Genomic DNA, 25,013 nt, shown 5'->3' with positions numbered 1-25,013 from the left:
ACATCCTTTTAACACATAATGATATTCACATAACCATCTACCTTGAGTAACTTTATTGACTGCTTCCTTAAATCTGCATGATTACCTCCTTAAATCTGCATGACTGCCTCCTTAAATCTGCATGTCTGCCTCCTTAAATCTGCATGATTACCTTCTTAAATCTGCATGTCTGCCTCCTTAAATCTGCATGTTAACCTGCGCATCTCAGTAATAGCACAAAACTTTGTCCCCTAAGCACAGGCAAGGATGTATTTACGATTTACGGATTCGTCGTATTCCAAAAATAGTGTACAGTGTAAAGTACTGTGTATCACAGAAAAAAGCTGGCACGCCTTGGTTTTATACAGGGAGCAGGCAGCTATTACTAAATCTACATGTACTCTGTGAATTTACTATTTGTTATTCAAATTAGTTTAGTCTCATTGTGATAAACTGAAACTGATTCATGTACATGTAGATGTTAAATTTTGTAGTAACAGGCTGAAAATTAAAAAGACATCAAACCTATCACATCATCAAAAAATCCCCAGCCTGCGGCCCCTACTTGAGCCCCTGGTTTTGGCGCCCAGAAATGTATTGTTTGGGACAACCCATGTTAACCCATAAGGATAGTCATGTGCAAGGATAGTCAGGTGCAAGGATAATCAGGTGCAATGACAGTCAGGTGCAGGGACAATTTTTTCCCTGTCATTAGTGTGTCAGGGATCAAGTCATTGGCATGATTTTTCCCAAGCTGTCAGTGACAATCAATAACCCAATAATGCCAAGGTAATTTTGGTCGACAGAAAAGGTATCCTTTTACTGATCCTTTCACAGTAGGTGCATTTTACACATCCACACAAGGACAAGATATTTCACCCTTAAACTTCATGCATCACAACACGATCTTGGCTCCTCTCTTCCTGAAGTATAAGTATTTTACAGGTGTAACGGGAGCAGTTTCCAGTGCTCATACTAGCAGTAGCTAGCGGGAATTTCCCTTTAGCTCAGTTGGTAGAGCGCTGGACTTCGGCTACAGAGGCCCGAGTTCGAATCCTTGTGTGACCCACGTAGTGAAATCTTTCAACCATTACACAGGCAATGTAAATTAGGTCAAAGCTATTCAGTGATCTGAGGTGAGGCTCACTTTAATATCCATCTAACAGCCAACAACTGAAAATGCTTTGATCATGATAGCATACTTGTAAAAGTATATGTATGTATGAACAATAAAATCATGATCAATAATGTATCCTTAGAGTCAACACTGGCAACTGCTACATAAATATGCATGTGCTGTTGCACATTATTATATGTACATTGTCAATCTTCTCATATAACAACAACATGTAAATGGTTCACAAGATACTGGGATTTAAACACTCATTTACTTATTTTATTTATTGATTGGTGTAAGAGACCACAAAGATCCCTGTAAACATTAACACCTTTATCTGAACTGAGCAATCGACAAACCAGCAATACAAATACAAACCACTCCCACTAAACATGTTCCCATTGATACTTGCAGGCTTGGTGGGCTAAAATGTTTTTCTAATTGTCTGTTGTACTATTCTGACTGGCAGCTGCAGAGGACAGATTACTTTCATTGACACTCACAAGGGAGGCCACCATTTAGTTTTCTATACCATATTCTACAAAATATGATATTTACATAACAGAAAAATATCACCTTGTTTTAAGCAGACTGATAAATTTTTAACACCAGGGATAGTTGATGGGTTGTTTCCAGTCACAGCCAGACATCATTGAATGATATGAAATTGCATCACATGATGGACCAAAAGATGAAGTTGTCCTTGCAATAGCAACCCACAAATTCTTGCAATACTTCATACCCTACACTGATTATCTGTTATCACCATAACAGTTGATAATATTGCATCCACCAAATGAACTGCATTTACATGTATCTGATGGACAATCAGGAAAGGCTTTGCTGTGGGTGAATAAAAGTAATCACTCCTAATCACGGGGTTTGGCAAACATGCACATATACCGAACATTTTATTATTGAATATCATGGATTGTCTGGGTACTGTTGATGTCGAATGCATAGGGTTCCATTTGGCACTGTTGTGAGAACTGTTATGTCAGGCTAGAATGTAAATCTGGCACTACACGCAATTCAGGCTAAAAACAGAATCTATAAAACAGAAGAAAAAAATCCCCAACATAGCAGGCAACGGAAGAAACAACCTTTACACCACACAAGATTATTAAAAGAAAAATAAATAATAAAATGGCCCCCAAAATTCATGTACACTTTGGAAGGGGTGGGGAGGGAATTCTGATTCCTTTCCAATAATACTGAAGTTCCTTGTCCTAAATGCATATGTAGCTACTTCTTTAATACTTGCTGAACTGTGAACACCCCTATCACCTTTAGACCGTCTAAAATGCCAGTGCCGCAATGCAATGAGGCATGACACCATTCAAATAACCCTTCTGAGTCAGTTCCCATTTCCCTTATCAGACCACCTACATTTACAGTGCTTGACAAAGAGAGATCCTTCTTACCTGAGCATTGTGTTATCAGGAAATCAAACTGCCCTCTCAATCTTTGTCCATGTGAATTCCACTCCAGTAGGTGTAACAAATAAATCCTTCATGTATCATTCTGGTACAAAGAATAACTTAAAATTCAAACTGTTCAGCAGGCCAATACAAGAGACGCGATGAACAAAAACTGTGAAGCACGAAACTCCTAGTGATGATCACTTATCAACCTTCAGTGGGTAAAAAATATCAGGTACACTTCCTTAGCAAGTCTTCCGTAAGAGCTAGGAGATAACAGCCCCACACTTGAGAGAGACAGAAACTGAGTAATCCTGCCAGATCACACCACAGCCTGCCCTTTAACTGGTCTGGACGCCTATCTCCAAAGACATACAGCCAAGTTAACATGGACAAATTTCACCAATGCTTAGCAAATTGCGAAGCACAAATCTTTCTTTTGCCTTTGTTAGGAGAGGCGCTTATCCGAGAGGGAACACAAAACACATGGCCCCCCCCATGGCTCATCAATAGGTGTACCTTCCCAGCTGGTACCTTTATAAGCAGCACCACTCTGGTCTGTCAATTCACACAACCCCTAAACACACACAGGCTCTCTAAACCAACAAGGCCAGGGCAGACCGGTCTTTCTCTGCCACACAGCCTACAAGGGTTAATGGATCATCACCTTCTCCCAATAACATTAAGTCAGAAAAGCTTCATGTATCAAGACTTTCTTGGCAAAGAAACACTTGAAATTAGAACTCTGACAGTGCAGTGTTAACAGTTGTAAATTTCTAACATAATGATGACTGGTGCGTAAAGCTTGGTTCCTAATTGTTCAATATATACCTGTACATATATAAATGCCAGATGTCCATATTCACGCAGCCCTGAGAAGTGAGTCATTTACATTCCTCCTTACATGAAAGACCAGTTGTCCTAACCATACTACAATGCTAGCTAGTCATGTCCTACTGTAAGCACATTTCTCTCTAATCCCTCAGGTAAATGGACCACCACTACCTCAGAGAAATAACCACAGCTACCCACAATGAAATGTCATAGAGTGCATAGTTTTAACTGCATCCATGTTCTAGGGCAGTAAGAATGGACATGTATGACAAATACATGGACATGAATTTAGTTCCAAAATTTATACATGTAGCTGACATACATGAACAATGTGCATCATCGTGTGACAATCATACATTTGAAGTTTTAAGTCAAAAGCTTTCTTTTATAAAGCTTGTCTAAAGAATGCCAATTTAATACCTCTTTAAAAGACAAGACAGCACTAGGGATAAAGTATCCCACAGAAAGTTTTAAAAAGCATAATTTTTTTATTATTGTAATGTTGCACAACCTAAATATGGAAGTTCAAAGTAAGCAAAATTGCACTCATTGAGACAATAGAAAGCGCCAACATTTTATCAGTTTTAATGAATCCAGACAGGGTCATTTTCGGGTTTAATATAACCCGAGACGTCATCCTAACCCTCGTTTGCCTTCTAAACATATGTACACGTACATGGAGTAATGAGATAACATGTTTCTGGTCGCTCCAATATCGTGCATCCCATCATGGCCTCAGCTTTCAGATTAAAAGTTGATTAATGGTGTTACCAAGCATGTCGTAAATATATCTACAACGCCTGTTTAGATCTGTTCCCACCCCTCTTACTTATAACTCACCAGGGGTTCACTGAAATCGTCTAGATATTCGGTCCGTCTATTGAATAAACAACTCAATAACTGGTTATATTTATTCAATTAGAGATTGTATTTTTTAAATACACACTCACACCTTTACATAAACTCAATATGAACATATCCAAATTTCTGCGAGTTATCTCCATTTCACGGAAATCTTCTTGACCTTGTGCAATGATTAGATTTAAGAAGGTAATTCTCGGAACTGGTGGGGCGTATGAAATCAAACATACACATAGTAAGCCTCAGTCCTCAAAAATGATTCGACTTATTTCGGCTTCCACACGGTCTCACTGAATGTCTCCCCCTGACGTCAGATGGCGCTAATATATTCTGCTCCTATCAAGGCAAGCATCCAGGTTTTGTTTTCGGGAGTATGAAGTTTGATGAATGGCTTATAAATAGCAGCTAAATTAAAACCTTCTTTGCCAGATATGAATGTTTATTTTGACCACTAAGGATAATAGTTCAAGAGAATTTAGATTATGCACAGAACATTCATCTGGATGCACTATTCAGGTTAGGTTCTAGTATACATGTAAGGTGTTACATGACTTTTTCATTTTTCTCAAGTGTTTTTTTTTCCTCTTTAGATCATTTCTGACATGTCCCATACACTGAGAGTGACAACCACATCTGCCATAAGCCAGAAATGCATGATCATTCAGTCTTGATTCATGACTAATGAATATTTTTTAAAATGATGTGGCAATTGCTCATGTTGTGAGTTTCAGTCAATCTAGACTAGGTTATAAGCTTTCTGGACAGTTCTTCACACTTACCTGGCCTGGTATCATACCAATTATCAGTTGGCAGTATAAACTAGGAGGCCAGCTTGAGTTGATATATAAGCAGTAATAATTACTTTAATCAAGTAAAGTACAAAAATATTCAATTTTAGTATCTCAAACGGTTGGTCGAAACAAAAAAAACAAAACCAAAAAAAAAACTCACTTTCAATTAAAGGAAAAACTCAATTTCACCCAGAAAGTGGGGGTCCGTACACATAAAAATGACTTCTATGAACCCCTGCTGACGTCATCATAATTCAAACTGGTTGCAGTGGTCACAGTCAGAGACTGAGCATTACTAAAAGTGAAGATAATTACAGAATGTCTCTTATTCACATGAATACACAAGTTAAGTCAACAACATGATGTGTTGATGACATAGAAATGCCATCTGTATACCAAAGTACAGCTGTATCTGTTAGTTGCATAAAGAGTCAAAGACATATACTTTTAATGGTATGCAGGAGACAAATATTTATGGTACATGTAAACATATATATGTAGGGAGATCAATTTAATGATTTCTGGGATGTAACTTCAAGCAGATTCTTATAATGTGGCTCTTCATCCAGAGTTGTTCCCCTTAGTCCACCTCCCTCTCCCCAAAGAAACATATACACTGTTATCTGAAGGCCAAGCACACAGACACGACTTTCTGTAACCACATGTACATATCCTTAACATGAGGAATACTAGCATTTGCTAATTAAAACAGCTGAAGGCAGACATAGTTGCCTTTATATGCGTGCTGGCACACGTATGGAGAACGTTTATTACCATAATCATACATATATGTACATGTATATTTTACTACCTGTATATCACCTTTACCAGATGTATCTCCCCATAGAAGATTTTTTATCTGGTTTTTTTTTTTGGTTTTTCAGGGAAAATATTTTGCTTGATTCTGAATGATTCTTACACCTTACAGTTGACAATTATTTGTACAGTGTTCGTAATTTCTAATCACTAAAATTTAACGATCTTAAGATCTTTATGTTCTTTTGAAAGAGCAATTTCATATGCCAAACTTTAGCCGAGTTCTTTAAGCCTAGATCACAATAATGAGTCATTTTAATCATGTACATGTACACTGCTGATGTGCTGTGCTTACAATACATATCTCCAATATACTACTAAACTAGCAACTTTAAAGGGTCGCGTTGTCTCCGTCACACAGACTTGTCTAAGCAATCAAATGACCAAAAATTTGAGCAAATCCAATGATTTTCTGCTTAAAATATCTGAAGTTTTTATTGTTGAATTTGTACTTTAACAGACCTCTGCTTGATCACTACTGAATCTATCCTTCACCTCTGCCTTGTGATATCAAAATCTGTGAAACACAGGTGAATTTGCAGTCAATTCTTGCCATGTCAATTCAATGACATGTTGCATTATACATGTAGTTTACCTTAACCTTAGTTAATCGGATTCACTTTAAATTAACCTAATGAATTTGCTAACATGCAATGTCTTACTTAAACTGCTTGTTAAGTCAAATAATATATACATAATCTGCTGAATTGGGCAGTTAATCTGGATTAAAAGTGAACCCTAACAAATGGTAAACTGTGCATCAATTTTGCTGAACTTATTTCTCTCCATAAAATGTTATGTGTTGATGGAACAGTCTGATATATATTGCACCAGTACATGTAATATGCTGTAAAGATGTGCCATCAGAACAGATAACGCAGTTAAGGCCACAGTGGACAAATTCCTTGCTATTAGTATGTGTCCAATCTCCTGAAGTTTTAATAAGGTTTCCTGCATTACAACTGGAAATTTCTTTTGACATTTCAAAATGTTCATGACTCACAGCAAAAATTGAAAATAGATATGGCAGAAAGATTATAAACAGATTTCTAAACACAAAGTCCATTTTGAGATACATGTACACTTCATCACCCTTTCTAATAACATATACAACAACATGGATTTTTATACACAAGAGAATGTGTAGCGAATTTTGAAATTTACACAAATTAGCATACAGCACATCAATGGAACAGCCTGATGCGTGATCACAAATGGTTACTGTACATGTATCTAGAGTGCCAGTTACACACATATACTTGCCAAATAAAAAACGACCCACCAACAAAACTTACGTAAACAACAACATTAATCTTAAAACTTTTTATTCCTTGCAGCAATGTTACATGTATTTAATACAGTCCATTGATGGAGCTATGTGGAGCAGACATGGACTGTAGACTGTAGAACAAGACCTGAAAAGGAAGTGTAGGTGACACGGTACAAAGCCCTGTAGCCATCATTACAAGGTCAGCCACAAAAGCTACATGTACGTTCTGATGAATGAAACGCTTGGCTGACTTGCACACACACGTCATTTCACGGGATCAACAATTAGCAGAAATTAGAAGGTCTACATGTACTGCCTATCAAGTTATTATACTACATCTACAAGTATTCACCCACAAGTACGTGCAACTCCACATCATAATACTGGGCTACACCATGGTGTTTTGACAACTATACGTAGCTGAAGAATAACAACTGAAAACAGTACTCATAATATGAATATGAAAGCAGTCAGTTCATGGGCAGGGAAAACTGCAGTCCCCTGGGTAAACCACCCACCTTTGGCAAGTTACTCACAAGCTTTTCTACATGAGACATACTGATATGCACGACAAGTCACTCTAGCATTTTCAAGTGCTTATCGTCACCAATACCCCACATCACAAATACCTTGCTTACAATATAAGCCAGGAAATCTACAACTTCCCTATCCTAAAGCACTAGCACTAGACAATGGCACAAGTATATGTATAGTTCAGTATAAAAAGTGTATTACAGTCACTGACTTGTGCAACAGTTCAAAAGACTAGGTTTCCTACAAGACTGCATGAACAGTGTAATCCAATATGAAGTCAGCTCCTCCATGTCTACAACCATTGATGTTTTCAAGTGTTACACTATGGGGCAGTATTTCTTCCGCAAACATCTCACTTTGCCATAAACAAATTGGCAAATTCTTTAGGAAAACAAACATTGTCATGCATTCAGGTAATTAGCTGTGGTAACAACAGGTGTACACTGTATGCTTTAAGACATGGACTGAAGCAAAACTCCAGTTCATGGGGTTGGGGGGGGGGGGGGGGGTCGTATCAAGGGAGACTACTTTGCAAAGCTGGCACAAAAAGACAGTCCATGAGGTTCTTTTCTTTAGGCCAGGGACTTACTGAAGTCAGTTTCTTACCTATGTGGACAGGAATCAAAAACCACAAAGTGGCTTTACAAAGTTTCATTATTTCAGCCTGCTGTAAAACATGTTGAACCATGTACAAGTACATGATGAAGCTAAATAAGTCTGTACATAGTCAGGATGCATCATTTTTGTTTTTATCTTACCTACTGATACCAAAAGTTTGACAAAGCTTGAAAGTGCATTGCTCACATTTTGATTTTCTTAATAATTGTAAAGTCGAAACAATCTCTAAATTAGGAAGAAAACACTACTTGTATGTATATATATATATATATATATATATATATTTGAAGAAATAGAGAAAGATCCCCTGGTGAGGAGAATTTACACAGGGAAAAAATAATAAAACGCCTTCTCAACTTCAGTAATATGCAGTAATATTGAAAATAAAATGAAGTTTGAAACTGCAATTGGAATAAAACAGAATGTAGAAAGTTGAGAAGGCATCTGATTATTTTTTTCCTATATATATATATATATATATATATATATATATACACACAGACACACATACACACGTGCCTTTACATGTATATTGCTTAAGCTTTACTACATGTATAATGTACATGTACGTCAATTCAGACAGCTTCATGTATATTCTGAGCTCAGTTGCCAAAATTGTGGTCTAAATAAACAACCAGTCAAAAAAAAATGTCAAAAAGCCTGATTTGTATGAAATCCTGAGAGGAGAACAAAGAGTGCCAGCTGACTTTTTTCTGTCAATAATTAGAGCCAAGACTCCTCAGCTGGACTTATTCCCTTTATACAGCAGCAACATACATGTGCCAAATGATATCTGACAAGACACATGAGGTCAGTTTGGTGATCTTTGTGAATTGTTTTGCTTAATACATGTACATGCATGTATGCATCTAATGAAAGACACTGGAGCATGCAGTATTTTCAACTCTGAAAAAGTCTGTCCTATAATTTGGTACAGAATTAAGTCAGTGTAGAAATATATATGTAATGTACATGCAACATGAAACTGACATATATCACTAAGGCTCACATTTTCTACATACATCAATAGTAAAATTTGTGCCACATCTATAAAATTTCATTTTCACCTTCCACTCTGGGCTTTCGTTGCTTGGCTGAATTATAGTATGATTTATTTTGATTTTTTTTTTTTATGCCTTAGTCAAGAGTATTTCACTTTAGGATGGCCACCACTATTATAGTGGGAGAAACGCAAGCATAGCCTGGGGGAAACCCACGAACATCCACAGGTTGCAGGCATGAGCTGGACTTGAACTCGCAAAGTCCTTGGCCATAGAGGCCCCTGGATGAATTTTAGATCATGTCATGATTATAATGGATAGAAAACAAATATGCCAATATTTGATGCCAAGCTTTAGGAATACATTCTGACTGACAATAATACAAGTACATGTACACTGTAGATGTTCACACTCATGCTCACTACAACACAAAATAAGTTTCCCACATGTAAAGATGCATCAGGATTCCTGTTCCCAAGACATTCCCATACATCAAAGTTACTGAAATCTAAATGCGTCTAGATTTTCAACAAAACTGTACCAAAAAAAATTATTATTATTTTAAATGAAGTCCTTTATTAGATAAGCATTAGATATTTACCACTGATACAGCTTACGTATATCTTATTTACCTTAATAAAAGTCATTTAAGAATAATTTCAATATACATGTACAGAAATATGAAATCAAATTCCCATGGATTCCCAGAGACAAAGTTACCAGAATCTGTTGGACTCTGAAATAATCTGAGAAAACATATCAGTTCTGCATACTGGGACTTTACCTCTCAAATCCACCCAACTGTTCAGAGTCAAAATCCTCAGAGTCAAACTCCTCAGACTGAGAGGACACCCTAGTCTCCATCTTGCAAACTTATGTTACGACGACAATTTTGTCACTCTAGCATGGACAAGACATGTAAGAAAAAGTAGCAAAATTTTGTTTGTGTAATTAAATTTCTGCGATGGAACCTGGTTGTACAGACGCTAGATTTATGGCTGGTGCTGAGCTCTACAAGTTATACATCAATGAGCTCATGTTAAGCTTTAACATTGTACCTTATATTGCTCTGAATTTTTGAGGAAATGACAATGTAAACACACTACGCATTGATGCATGAACCAAACTGCCCAAGGCCATTAATACGCCTGCTTCACAGAGTAATACTTAGTGTGTACTGACATACTCGCTACTGATGCTGAGAACTGCTAAGACTGTTCAGAACAATTTTTTTTTAGGGATTGGGCGAAAATCGGCATAAGTTAACTTGTGTTTGACGTGGTTCTGCAGTCTGTTTTTATTTCTGCTTGAATTAAAACATTTGAGAGCAAAACGACACTGCGCAGAGTTTTAACACAGCCAGATTTTGTCTGTCGTATTAAATTTGCCAAAACAGACCTTTGTACACGGCGGTCATAGGCTAAATGCCACGTGGTTGTCTCCCTTCGCAGCCGCATCTGTGCAAGTTAAGCGGAAGCATTCTGCCTTCCAGCGCATGGCGAGTGTGACCCAGTTCTTAAAAAAAAAATTCATCAAAGTTTTCCGCTTGGCAAAGTGTTTGGTGACGAAGCACAAAAGCCCATCCTGAACCTTAAACAGATAGTGGCAGCACTCACAGGTGGGAAAAACAAATTCCCTTGTGAAGCAGGATGGTCCTTAGTTTCACTACTGGAGTTGCACTCGTCCATTAACATATCTCTTGGAAGATAAAAAATGGAAGAGAAGACACCACTACATTTGAGGCGCTAACATTATGCCTGAAGGTAGAGATGCTAGGAACAGTATCTGATATTGACTTTTAACAATCTTCTTGTAGCGACAAAACTTATTTTCAAAATACATAAGTAACCATATTTTAAGTAATGTTTATTTGTTTCAAAAACAAGCTGGTGTATGCCTGAAATACCACTGGTTGTGGTGTAAACACATCAATGAATATTGATATATGTATTACCAGTTAGATAAACTTGATTTCAAAATTGAAACTGTAGATATTCCTGGCTGGCAAGTACCAAAATACAGTAACCATTAAGATGACAAGTATTCATTAAGTCCTTGTGTTTATTTACAGGTGACATTCTGCAAGGTGTTGTTTTCACACACATCAAAATGAACTGTGACACGCTGCTTGTGTACAGCTTCTATTCCTCACTGTTTTCCAGAAAAATCTGCAAAAAACTGTGGGTCACCTGAAGCAGAGCAGGAAGCAGAGATTTCCAAGAGTTACAAAGTTGTTTTACCCTTGTGTGCAGCGTGCAAACAGAAGGGTTGCAACATTATTAAGCGATAGCCAATTGTGGTGTAAAGAATTTGAAGTCTTAGTTTAAGTCTCCTGCTTGTGCTGTCAGAATTTGTGTCATTTGTATTGACCCAACTGTAGTAGGCCTGGACTGAATCTCTCAATTGTCCATACATTTTGTGTACTTTTCACCAAAACATATAGCAAACTCTGATCTCCTCCTGCAGTTCAAGGTCACCTTTTATCAAACATGGCAAAAGCATTAATGTTAGCAAGCTGATTTACATGACTGAAATTAAACAAAAACAGGGATAACAATGTTTGAAGACAATATCAAGACATATTTATTTGATTAGTGTTTTATGTCGTACTCAATAATATATTTCACTTTTACAACTGTGCACCAAGTCCAGTTGTGAGGTCAAATCCAGCTCATGCTGGCTTCCTCTCCGGCCAAAGGTGGGAAGGTCTGGCAGCAACCTGCGGATGGTCGTGGGTTTCCCCCGGGCTCTGCCTGGTTTCTACCCCCATAATGCTGGTTGCTGTCGTATAAGTGAAATATTCTTGAGTATTCGGCGTAAAACACCAATCAAATAAATAAATAAATAAATTTATGACTGTGGCCAGCATAATGGTAGGAGAAAACTAGACAGAGCCCTGGGAAAAACCCAGGACATGTAACGATAGCATTTTAAGAAGAGCGATCTGAGAGCGAACTGCAAACTTGTAAAGAAGGAGATACTCCTTGACTGTTTCTGTTGTTTGCAATTTTTCAGTCCAGAGAAGTATCTTAAAGTTTGGTACATGTCAGAACACTGGCTCATAAATTTTATTGCTAATAAATTTACAACAAATAAAAAAATCTTAACTAAGTTGCTGCTTGATAACTCCTGAACCCTAACAATCTATCAAAATATTTGAATTACATACACAACACATACATAAGACATTTTCTACATGTAGCTGTGTACATACACATATTTGTGAATACGTACACCTCAAAAACTGCAACCAGCAATGCATGTAAACAAATGCAGCCATCAGCTGCTGATAAGCATTGCATTTTCACATTGATAAGCCAATTTGTTAATATACACTCGGTTTTACAAGAAACACAATTCTTCTCTACAGATCAACCTCTCATCCAATGTGGTTCCTGACAAATCCATGTAAGCAGGTACGGGTCAAGAAAGTGGTTAGCAGGACCAAAGTCTTCCCAGCATGTCCACTGCAGGTCTGCTTGCTTTCTGGACTTTATTGACATGGTCAGTTTTTCATCTTCCCACATGGGAAGCTATCCATACCAACGCAGACCGATGACGCCTTTTAGACATTTTTTCACGTTTGCATATTGCAAAGTGTCAACTGGCTGGGCGATGCAGGGTGGTGGAGCAGTGACCTGGTCACATCCACGCAAACACTTGTCCCTTTCCCCCACCCCCCACATACACACAGATTTGCTGGCTACACCAACCTGTCTGTACTGTACACACTTTCACCCACAGCATAATCCCTTATCACAGACCTCCAGCACAAATACTGAACTCTTACATAATCCCTCTTCTTGTGTGCTGTAATTAAAGGGCATCTTGGCTATGCAGGAAACAGAATAGCTGACAAAATTAGATGCACAGTGCACAGTATATGCCAGATCAGTATAAATAAATTTACTTGTGCCAAAAGTTTGTTCTCCAGAAGTACAGTATGCACCGGTTCATTAGGCCAAGTCCACAACTTAGACCCAATTTCTCCACACTTTATGGAAAATAGTGTTAAAATATGAAAGCTAGCATCTGGGTGCAAAATCCTTGGTGAACAATTAGATGTGAACAAATAATTTATAATCATTAATAACCCTGTAATCCCAGATCAAATGTGAAGGAAATGTATTTTAGAGCTGTTTAAGAGTTCTCCCAAATGTGTTTGATTGATTTTTTTCTTCCTTGATGCGAGGAAGCAAACATGAATATGATACAGCTCGAAATAACCGTGGTCGTTCGAAGCACCTACATCACATACAACCTCAAAATCGTCTAAGAGGCTGGTGAATACAATTGTGTATGTACTTCTGCTTAACAAACATGGAACTGTGGATGGAAAATAAACCAATTTAGGGCACAAAAGAAATTGGCAGAGAATATCGGACGCTTGTACATGTACTGTAGGTCTGTCAAGGTACAATGTACAAAGTGAAGAATTCCGGGAGGTAAATATAAATGTATGTATGTCTAAGATTAAAAGCTAGAGGATTTGCTGTACGAATTCATGATTTTGGCTAGCTACACATGCAATAACAAATGAAGGCCTCAAGAAGCTGACCTTACAGACATGAGGTATACTCCTCAGTGAGAGGTATAGATGACGTGTATGAGGTGTACGCCTCGTGTACACGTTAATATGAAGTGTACACTGTGGTTAAGGTGATACACCTTAGAAAATTTGAGAGTTTTTGAGCAGTTATTAAATATGAGATAATGTACTTCAAATTCACCTCAGCAACTTTGAAAAAAATCAACACTTAGAAGATGTACCATAGCTACACCTAAAAAATTAAATGATGTACTGCTTAGAAACTTTGAGAGTTTTTGAGTATAATTCAGTGGTCATGTACCTCAGGTACACCTCAGCTACTTTTTTTAAAACAAGAGATCAGATTTGGACATTTTATTTCAGACAAAATTATGAGTACAAAATTAGAAATGTTTCTGAGCAAAAGAAAACATGTTTACTAAATAAGTATAAGCCTCTGTCTCACCCTATGCTGATTTGCTATTCTGTGTGCAAATAATGACCAATCACAGAGCATTTATATACTGGCCCCCAGATTATTCCTAGATGGCTGCTCTGAAAAATGTGCGCACATATTCCAGGCTGTGGGAAAACAACCCAATGGAGGGACCTGCAGGATACATGAGTATATGTTAGGTCTATTATCATATCTTGAGTCAGTGCGAGTGCTTAGGGTTTATTGCTGCACTTAACAATTTTTCAGTCATATGATGATGCAGGATTCCTATTAAAGAGTGCATGTACCTGTAATGTGCCTCATTGTTGCAGGACGGATTTCCATCACTCTTTTTATCTTACTGAAGGCAAGTAAGCCGCCCCACCTGAGCCTTTATACCAATACGTGTCAACCAGTCACTGCATTATCTCCTTAATGGTGAACACCAAGCGAAGAAGCTACAACTTCCTCTTTTAAGGTCTTAGGTGTGACCCGACCCAGGACTGACCCTGGATCTACCACCCCTGAAGCGGACGCTCTATCACTTGAGCCATCGAGGCCGCTTTCATCTCTTGATCATATCTATTTACAGTTCTTTCATTGTGATTATACACTCCCTTAAATTCATAACGCATGTCATGCTCTCCGAAAAGCTACACGTACATGTAGCCGCAATGTTGTCACAAAAAGTCATTGAGTGCTAGTTATATGTAAATCTAGTTGGTACATGTATTTTAATTCCTTCTTATAAAGCTTACCAGTGGTTTGGCACCATTTAGAATACTGCACGTGCATGGACAAATGACAAGGAGGAAAGATACTCTGACAGGCTTTGCTTGGCATCAAACGAATTAATTTATTTAATTATTTATTTCATTGATGTTTTTAAGTCACACTCAAGAATATTTTACTGATAAGACGGCAGCCAGCATTACAAAGGGAGGAACCTGCACAAACCACAGAGGAAATCCATGACCATATGCAGGTTACTGCACTCATGAGGATTTCGAATTGCTGGGAAACACTGTTTTGGTCCCGTGTACTTTTTAACTGGAAAACGTTTATTCTGTTCTCAACAATTTCTGCTATGGGAACCGATTTATCTGTAATAATTTTAGTATCAATGGCATTTAACTAAATAAAATTTGGTCTTTGGTGTTTCTTGCAGAGCTAATTATCATCTACACTGTAAAGTAAAAGTCACCATAATCCCTCAACCTTTTTGTTTAAAATGTATGAACTCGCACAAGAACTGCACACAAGCTGCGACTGCCATGGTCAGAGGCTCTCTAGCATCCTAACTAATAGGCCATGGAAATTTAAGGCATGTGTAATATTTCTATTGCATGCAATGATAACAATGCGGTTGTTGTGAGTTCAGCTCATGCTTCCTTCCTCTCCAGCCATAAGTGGGAAGATCTGTCAGCAACCTGCGGATGACCATGGGTTTCCTCTGGGCTCTGCCCGGTTTCCGCACACCATAATGCTAGCTGCCATCATATGAGTGAAATATTCATGAGCATAGAGCAAAACACCAATCCAATGAATAAATATATACTAAGGTTATTATGGCAGCTAGTGCAGTGTGCCTCATGGTGGTTTGTATTGTCCAAAACTGTGTCAGTTTCTTCTCGCTTTACACTGGAATTCCGTAACACCCCTTTTCTTCTGTCTCTAATACAATCTCATGGTCCACAGATGCAAATCAGCGATGCTTTGATTAAATAAAAATTTGCCAACTAATAACTTTGCCGAAGCAGAGAATCGCCATTTGGTCTAATAAGACTCACGTCAGTTTAATTATACCAGCTTTATCAAAATGATGTTTTCAGTTTACAATACTCAAAACTGCATTTACCCAAAACTGTTCAATGTTACTACACTTTCCAATATGAATGATATATATATGTTGGTTACTTGTCAGTACCGGTACAGTGAATAAGGGTTAATGTACAAATAGCAATAGCTCTGCACGGTGTACACATGAAGGATGTGGAGCAGGAAGCCATATGGTGCCTCCAGGTCTTAGTCCAAGTGCTCCACTAGTTACAATACAGGTCTGTTATAGTAGAGTAATGCTCTGGAGGCTTCACACCACATCACCACTCTGTCCCAGTTTATGGCTTTTCATCAGTCAATCCACTATTGTTTCATGATATTCAAGTTGGTACATACATGTAACTTCACTGAAGATTATACTCAGAGCCTTTTAGATACAAGCATGATTTTAATGTGAAGTGATGAAATATACAGGTTGACAGGTCCATAAGAAGAAAATATCTTCTTAACATATACTTGTGATAAGGTCCAACCAGATGTGTTTATTCTGGTCAACTGGGTGAGATGGGGATGCCTTTTTCTAAAACAGTCTTGGGACCGCTAGATCCAGGATCAATCCTTGATCGAGTCACACCCAAGACCTTAAAAGAGGAAGTTGTAACTTCCTCGCTTGGCGTTCAGCATGAAGGGGATAGTGCAACGCCTGGTTGACACGTATCAGTATAATGGCTCGGGCAGGACGGCTTACTTGCCTTCGGTAAGTCATCTCAGTGAAGCAGCACTAGATAAAAGAGGGGTGGAAATCCGTCCTGCAACAAGGAGGCACATTACACGTACATGCACCCTAAGGATTCCTTCGTCGTCATTTGACTGAAAAATTGTTGAGTACGACGTTAAACCCCAGGCACTCACTCTACAACAGTCCTTCAGAGCCCAACTACATGTAGCCTTAATGTATTACACCACTGCTTACACCTCTTTCCCAATGATTCTGATTACAGCTCCTCCAATGACAAGATTTTTGGCTTGAACGACAGCCTAGATACATGTACAAGTGAAAATACTTAAGTAAACCATAATATTTTAGCAGCTATGTTGTATACCAATGATGTTGTATACCAATGATACCAACGGGCAAAGCCATACCCGTATGAACTGGGGTTTTTAGTTTTTTTTTTTTTTTTAGCAGATCTGACATGGACTAAACATTGTGGTTTTCTTCATACGAATGACAAATTATGCATGTCCAGGGATAACCAGGTTAATATGAAATTAAAAAAACCATCACTGGACAACACATGATTTTATATGTGAGTACCAAACTGGAAGTAACTGCAGAATAAGTCCAGTTTATTCTTTAATCATCTCACCACTGAAAAGTGTGGTAACAATAATGAAGACAAAATACAGAGGACATGTTGAATGTACATGTACGTAAAATGTTGTTTAGATAAATAAAGAACAACCAATGCTCAGTTTCTTCAAGACAAACAGAAGTTGTGTCAATAGTGAACATTTTATTCGGTAGACGTATACTGGTGCTAGCCTATTATTAAACCACTCAGAGGGAAAGCAGAAGCTCGCGGTCAAAGGCATTTGACATTAAATAACACTACAGTGCAACTACAGTGCAACTACATGTACATACCACAGCAGGCCAGCTCACATCTCGCATCCTCTGGTCAACCTTCTGTTGTTTAGGAACAAAGTCAACAAAAGCTATTTTAAGAGGAAAGCATTTAAAGGTGGTCCATCAATAATAGAATGTGGGTCAACAGGTATTTCCTTATTCCAGGGGATAAATGAGAAATGCAAGTGATCAGTAGATCAGTCTCTCTAAAGAGTGGACTATGACTGTATGAACTTGGAATAGACCTCATCTAACATGGTTCAACAATTCAATGTCAAGAATTTGAAAATCAAGTCAATAGAAAGATCGATTCATTCTGAGGTTTAAGGTGTAAAGTTCTCAAATCATCACATTTGAATTAAACTTTTATAACCACTTTGAACTCAAGATCTTGGTAATTGTGATTTCTTTTTAAAACTGTGCCTATGTTTACAAGCTTTCGAAAGAAGATGAAACACAAGCTGATGAAATCACTTTCTCGCTGAGGAAATGGACTTACACCTACTCTCTATATTTTAAAAAGTTGTCTTTTGTAAACACGTGCATGTACATTTAACAGAAGTTAGAAATTTCAAAATAAGACCATTGCAAAAGTCACAAAACAGGCCTGAAGCACTGAGTGCATAAAGTGCACAACCTCTAGCTGTATCAAATTCATCTCTGCCTCACCATGATTACAGATGCATATATACACTAAACCAGTATCTCCCTGATTGGTTTAGAGCTGTTGGCCAAACTTGATGGCAGGCTGCTTCACTCTCAAGTTTTGTGTGTGATAACCCAGCTTGGAATAGGGGGAATCACCATGCATTTCATACAAAGTGGGATCAGACCAAAGTTTGTATAACAACTCACACATCAGCTCAACATGGGGCCAATTTAGCCAGATGACAGAGGCCTTTGTTCAGCTGGACCTGTCCAGCCATAAGGACCAAGGTCAGACAGTGGATGTGTAATTCCTGGCATTGTTCTAGGGTAGCCTTCAAAGACCATGTTTGATGAAGTGCTGGAGGAGACCTCACAACTCCCAGCGGTCAATGCATCTAACCTATCTACATTTACATAGGTGTCCATGAGGTTTATTGTACAATGTGAGATATGGGCAAGCAAAGTTTTCACATTTTAACAGTAAGATAATGACAAAGGGCTTTCATATTTTAACAGTAAGATAATGACAAAGGGCTTTCACATTTTAACAGTAAGATAATGACAAAGGTTTTCGTCAGCCTCGCATTTGAATTTTTGCACTCAAATTTATGACACCCAATACCAACAGAAACGATGAACTTTTCACGCCAGCATGTATATAAATGCATGTGTACATGAAGATAAAGAATATTTCTTTACCAAAAAATGAACATGTAATTACGTGTAAGAAAATTAGCAGTATTCTACATATTGCACGTCTTTGAACTGTCTAAATCTAACAAATGGTATAAAGCAAATCTAAAACATGCACAAGTAAGTGATGCCATGGACATCTAAATGTACACAACAAACAGACAAAGTAGTAAAAGGTTCTCAATTAGACTGTCAGATATTCCCAAAAGGAGGGAACATGTGCATCCATCACAAAACAGCTAAATCCTCACAAATGATCTACATGTAGGCCTACTTCATCGGTCTAGATCTTAAACTGAAAAAAAGAAAAAAAAAACCAAAAAAACACAGAACAGGTCTTGTATTAAAGGGAAAAAAATCCTGTCTGATCTCGCTTGAACTGAGAAGGTCTGATTAGTTTAACTAATAGTCACAGAGACTGTATGATCTGATCTGTTGAGCATCTTAAGGGCAAAGATATGGCACAGTGCTCACACTAACACTCCATTAGATTTCAATTATACACAGGCTTAACCAGACAAAGTCATCCTCTGCTCTCTACGCTTCCTCTAACAGCACACATTTCATATATGGGCATAGGGCAATGTCCTCCTTGCATGAGACTTCCGTAATGTTTAGCTGCACTCAAGCATGGCGGAAATAAAATTTAAATGAAGTAAATTAACACACCCTTCTTGACTAATGCATCGCAGAGTAAACAAAGCATGTCTGAGGTGGCTTCTCAACCTCCTCTGAAATATATAAAACCTGTATATTTGTTGTATATTATGAAAATGAGATAAGCATCATTCATCATCTTGTGAGAAGTCACATTTAGAAGAAGAATATTATATATATACACATGCATATATATGTGCATACAAGATAAATATGCATACAAAACTGTCAAAAACAACTGTCAAGACTAAGTACATGTATTTTACACCTTGTGTTACATAAATCTTTACACAAATTTACATAAATTAAATGTAATGTTACATTTCACTTAGTTACATGTATGTCATGTATGAATTAAGATTTATACCTGTACAAGAAAGTTCCAGAATATGTGCATATCTCAATAATTCTGAAGACAGTTTTTGGACACCGAACCTGATTAAGGGAATGTCCCGGCCAAAGTATCATTAATATCTATATGGTAATCTGGCTTTTTCCAGTATATGTAATATCCCAGATATTTAACACTATCAAGGAGAGCAATTTGGTTTAACAGTTCAGTTATCTTGATTGGTCTGTTAATATAATAAAATTTTGTTGCTATATAAGCCCACAATCTCAAAATTAATGCATCTAGCAGAATGCAAACAAGAATATAATGGACAGCCAACCATCAAAACATTTCAGTTTTACCAGGCTTTCCAGTACATGTACATCTATTCGTTTGCTTTAAAATTTCTAAGGCATACTTTAACAGTGAGAAAACTTTGCAAGTTTATGGTTTCATTTTATAAATAGCCACTCTCCACGATTAGGCAGTGTGGCAGTTTATGGTTTCATTTTATAAACGGCCACTCTCCACGATTAGGCAGTGTGGCAGTTTATGGTTTCATTTTATAAATAGCCACTCTCCACAACTGGGCAGTGTGGGAAAAACAATCTTGAGCCAACAACTAAACTCGGATCAATAACTACATGAAGATAGCACCTAGTTTGTCACATTAAACTGCATATGTAGAAGTTTCAAATTTTGCTTGGTCAAGTGTGTACATGTATATGTATACATGTAACTATTCACGTTGTATCTCTGTCTTAATGGTATATACATGTAGCTTTATGTCATTTTTGTTTATCATACTGTAAAGGAAGCAGCATCCCGAGCCATGTACTATAAAATCTTATCGAAGTTAACCATTTATCCTCAGGTAGGTACTATTCATAAACAAAATTTCAGCTCAAAAATCATTGTGACCGTGACCTAATTAACAAGCAATAAAGAGGAAGTTGGCCCTGGTTTCATAGGAATAGTGTGTCATGATGTGAATGACCGAAGACAGTTTTCCTCCTCTGTTGAAAATTTGAGGCTAAAATTAAAGATTTTATTGCCTTAAGCCTGGTCATAAAGTGACAGCCAGTGCACTGCGCTTGAACCCTGGTACGAGAATCACATTGCACAATGCAAATTGCTTGGCATGAAAAATCCTAGCCTTGAGGGGGCATGTTTACAGCTTACAAGGAGATAGCAATTCACATCACTAGATCCTCCTTCTTCTATCTACTTTATACACATACATGCAGAATACTTTGTTTCTTTAGATACATGTACATGTTGTCAACCTACAGTACCAAATGTTACTTCACTGGATTACTTAATAAAATAACGTAAGATACTATTTTTGAAAAAGTCAGTATCCCATTTCGTGCTGTTCTTTCCAGACAATTACTGTATAAATGGGATGGAATAAAGAACAGTCACATTTTGTAGATACAGGCTTTTCATTAAAACACACCAATCCCACGCAGGCATTTTGCAGAGGTACGCATCCACAACTAATGTCAGTCAGTTTCTATAGATTTGACCGAGGAAAATCCTCACAACAGCTTGTCCGTGTATGATTTCCTTCAGGTATCTTGGTGTTACTGATAAACTGTTCTGCCAGCAACCTGTAGATGGTCATGGGTTTCCACCAGGGCTCTGCTCAATGTCCTCCCACCATAATGCTTGTCGCCCTTGTATAAGTGAAATATTCATGAGTACGGCATAAAACACCAATCAAATAAAATAAACTTTCTACTAACAGTTGTAATACTGAAAATTGCCTATCTTTCACATAAAATAAGTGTAAGTATAATTAAATAGGGCACTTTCTATCTTCTCCAATACACATGTAAATTATACCTGTAAAGGTTTCAAGCAAACATACACATATTCTGGATTGATGACAGAGAGGCTTCTATAAACAGTATAACTACTGGGAACATATGGCCTACCCATTTCAGAGCAATGCTGTTTGTGTATGTATGATGGTTAACTACTGCATGACACCAAAAATGATTACTTGTATGTCCTACATCTATACATGTATGTCTACATGTACCTGTTCATGTAAGTATATACACACACATATGTGAATATTAACACACCTGACTTAAATCTGCTGGAAAATAGGTCAGGCTCACTAAGCTGAAAAGACTCATCTATGTGGGTAAGAACATGAACTGCTCTCAGCAGACAGGGGATATAATGCTAAATACTTCCACATACACTTCCATTACAAGTTTAATGTACCTCTACCCATGGTGTTTTCCTCCCTCTGCTTATCTTCAACACAATATCCTAAGGCAGCTTGAAAAGACAAACCACCAACTACGATCTAATAACCTCTTTGTTTTTTTTTAATCTGGGCAATTCACTGTAGATTAGCATAACTTTTACTTGGAAAACAAAAAAAACCAAAAAAAACTGCTGTTTGATTTGCCTATGTTTAATGTAGAGAAAAGAGATGTAGTATAAATCAAACAGTACAAGGCTTCATTGTTAAATAATTAACATACACAGTAATCTTTCCTCTCTCTCTCTCTCTCAAAACTTTATCATCCAACATGGACATTCAAACTGTCATTCGCAGAATTAAAAACATAAATAAAATGGAGATTGTTAATATGTATCCATGTACACAGGTTTATTTTAGATTTTATCGGTGTTTTACGTGGTGCTCAAGAATATTTCACTTATTTGACGGCAACCAGCATTATGGTGGGTGGAAAACTTGCAGACCTCAGGGGAAACCCACCACCATCTGCATGTTGCTGGCAGACCTTCCCATGTTCGGCCTGAGAGGAAGTCAGCATGAACTGGACTTGAACTCACAAGGACTGTATTGGTGAGAGCCTCCTGTGTCATTCCTTATAACCAGCCTAGCCATGGAAGCCCCTCATGTACATTCCCGAAGCAAAGAAATTCAATAGAATCCGAGAAAATGAGCACCTTAGCCATGGACAGTATTTGGTCAAATACAATATTTATTCATTATACATGTAAATGTGATGCAAGATTAATATATATATACATACATGTACACAGGTATATATATATATATATATATATATATATATATATATATATATATATATATAGACAAGAACAGGGTATGCTTCCAACTAAAAAGCACAATATTTGTCCTTAAGATAAGGATGTTCATACCAGTGTCTAAATAATGCCAGCAAACATAAAAATTAGGATTATAACTTAAACACACCACCTTAAGAATTTTCACGTCTTATACAGCCATGTATCTACTACCTCACGGTGTTTCTTAAGGTGGAAGTAATTTGTTTTATTTATATTAAGTTAAGAAAGAATTAATAATGACTGCCCTGAAGGCTTGTCAAGAGCTATGTACATGTAGGTCAGTCTGCAGAAACTACACTACTGGCTGTACTTCTATTATCATTAAATGTTTCTTATCATGCACACAAAATTATATCTACACAAAAAACAAATCTGTACCAGCCACATATAGATAAAAGTGTACAAACAAATACGTAACACAGGTAAATCAACCTACATGAACATGTAATGTAAGTGCACAGTAGATCTCTCAGATATTGACTGGACATGATCTTATGGGTGATGACTTAACATAATGAATGGCATGCCTGCATGTACAAATATTTTAGAGTGACTTTATCATGGTCAGTCCATTGCCTGATACATCTACATGTTTCTAACCAAACCTGACTTAAAGAAGCAGTTAAATGAAGGAGAGCTGCATTCGAGGCCGCTACCTCGTTGTTCCTAAACCTATTAGCTATGATGGAAAAGTCTCTGTACGCAACTCTACACAAGATTTGCTTACTTTATACAATTCATAACGGCTGTTGACGCATCCATTTAAAGCGGGAAAAATTCTAAAGGTACTCACAGGCCAAGATATTCTGCTTCCGAAATGTACTGCTCCAGTGTCTGTATCTCCAAGGCATCATTGTCAATTCCCAGATCAGTACCTACAGGAAAACGTATAAATGTATTTATTTATCACATAATCAGACTGATGAAGAACCCTTTGTTCAAGAATCTTTCTCTTTTAAGACAGTGGTGAGGCAATATGAGAGAAGAAAGCTGGAATGGCTAAAGCAAACTGCCAGTCATTAATATTTCATCCATCATAAAAATCAACCACATGTACATATTTCATATTTTGTGACAGTTTTGCCACAGCACATCACTGTTGTACATGTAAATATTTCATGTTTTGTGAGACAGTTTTACTACAGCACATCACCGTTGTATATGTACATATTTCATGTTTTGTGACACAGCTTTGCTACAGCACATCACCGTTGTACATGTACATATTTCATGTTTTGTGACACAGTTTTGCTACAGCACATCACCGTTGTACATGTACACATTTCATGTTTTGTGACACAGTTTTGCTACAGCACATCACCGTTGTACATGTACATATTTCATATTTTGTGACACAGCTTTGCTACAGCACATCACCGTTGTACATGTACATATTTCATGTTTTGTGACACAGTTTTGCTACAGCACATCACCGTTGTACATGTACATATTTCATGTTTTGTGACACAGCTTTGCTACAGCACATCACTGTTGTACATGTACATATTTCATGTTTTGTGACACAGCTTTGCTACAGCACATCACTGTTGTACATGTACATATTTCATGTTTTGTGACACAGCTTTGCTACAGCACATCACTGTTGTACATGTACATATTTCATGTTTTGTGACACAGCTTTGCTACAGCACATCACTGTTGTACATGTACATATTTCATGTTTTGTGACACAGCTTTTCTACAGCACATCACTGTTGTACATGTACATATTTCATGTTTTGTGACACAGCTTTGCTACAGCACATCACTGTTGTACATGTACATATTTCATGTTTTGTGACACAGCTTTGCTACAGCACATCATTGCTGTACATGTACATGTATTGCTCTGAATTTTTTATCATAAAGACTGCCTGATCTGTTACATGACTGTGACACATAACCTGTTGGAATGTCACAAAATTCTAGATTTAAATAGATCAGCATTATGTAGACAAACATATCATACCGTAATACATGAGACACGT

The 25,013-nt window shown here is 37.4% G+C and overlaps 1 protein-coding gene across 1 annotated transcript in view; it reads right to left on the bottom strand.

Moving 5' to 3' along the window:
• Positions 1 to 25,013, bottom strand: part of LOC135467711 (myelin regulatory factor-like) — a 62,520-nt gene that overhangs the window by 33,547 nt on the left and 3,960 nt on the right. Inside the window, exon 2 of the mRNA XM_064745530.1 lies at positions 23,819 to 23,900. Coding sequence (XP_064601600.1) covers positions 23,819 to 23,900 — 82 coding nt within the window. The remainder of the gene's footprint in view (positions 1 to 23,818; positions 23,901 to 25,013) is intronic.

Source organism: Liolophura sinensis, chromosome 6 (assembly GCF_032854445.1).
Source record: "Liolophura sinensis isolate JHLJ2023 chromosome 6, CUHK_Ljap_v2, whole genome shotgun sequence".
In the NCBI taxonomy this organism is placed as follows: Eukaryota; Metazoa; Mollusca; class Polyplacophora; order Chitonida; family Chitonidae; genus Liolophura; species Liolophura sinensis.
Note: the sequence above shows the minus strand (reverse complement) of the source record. Positions and strands in the feature narration are given on the sequence as shown.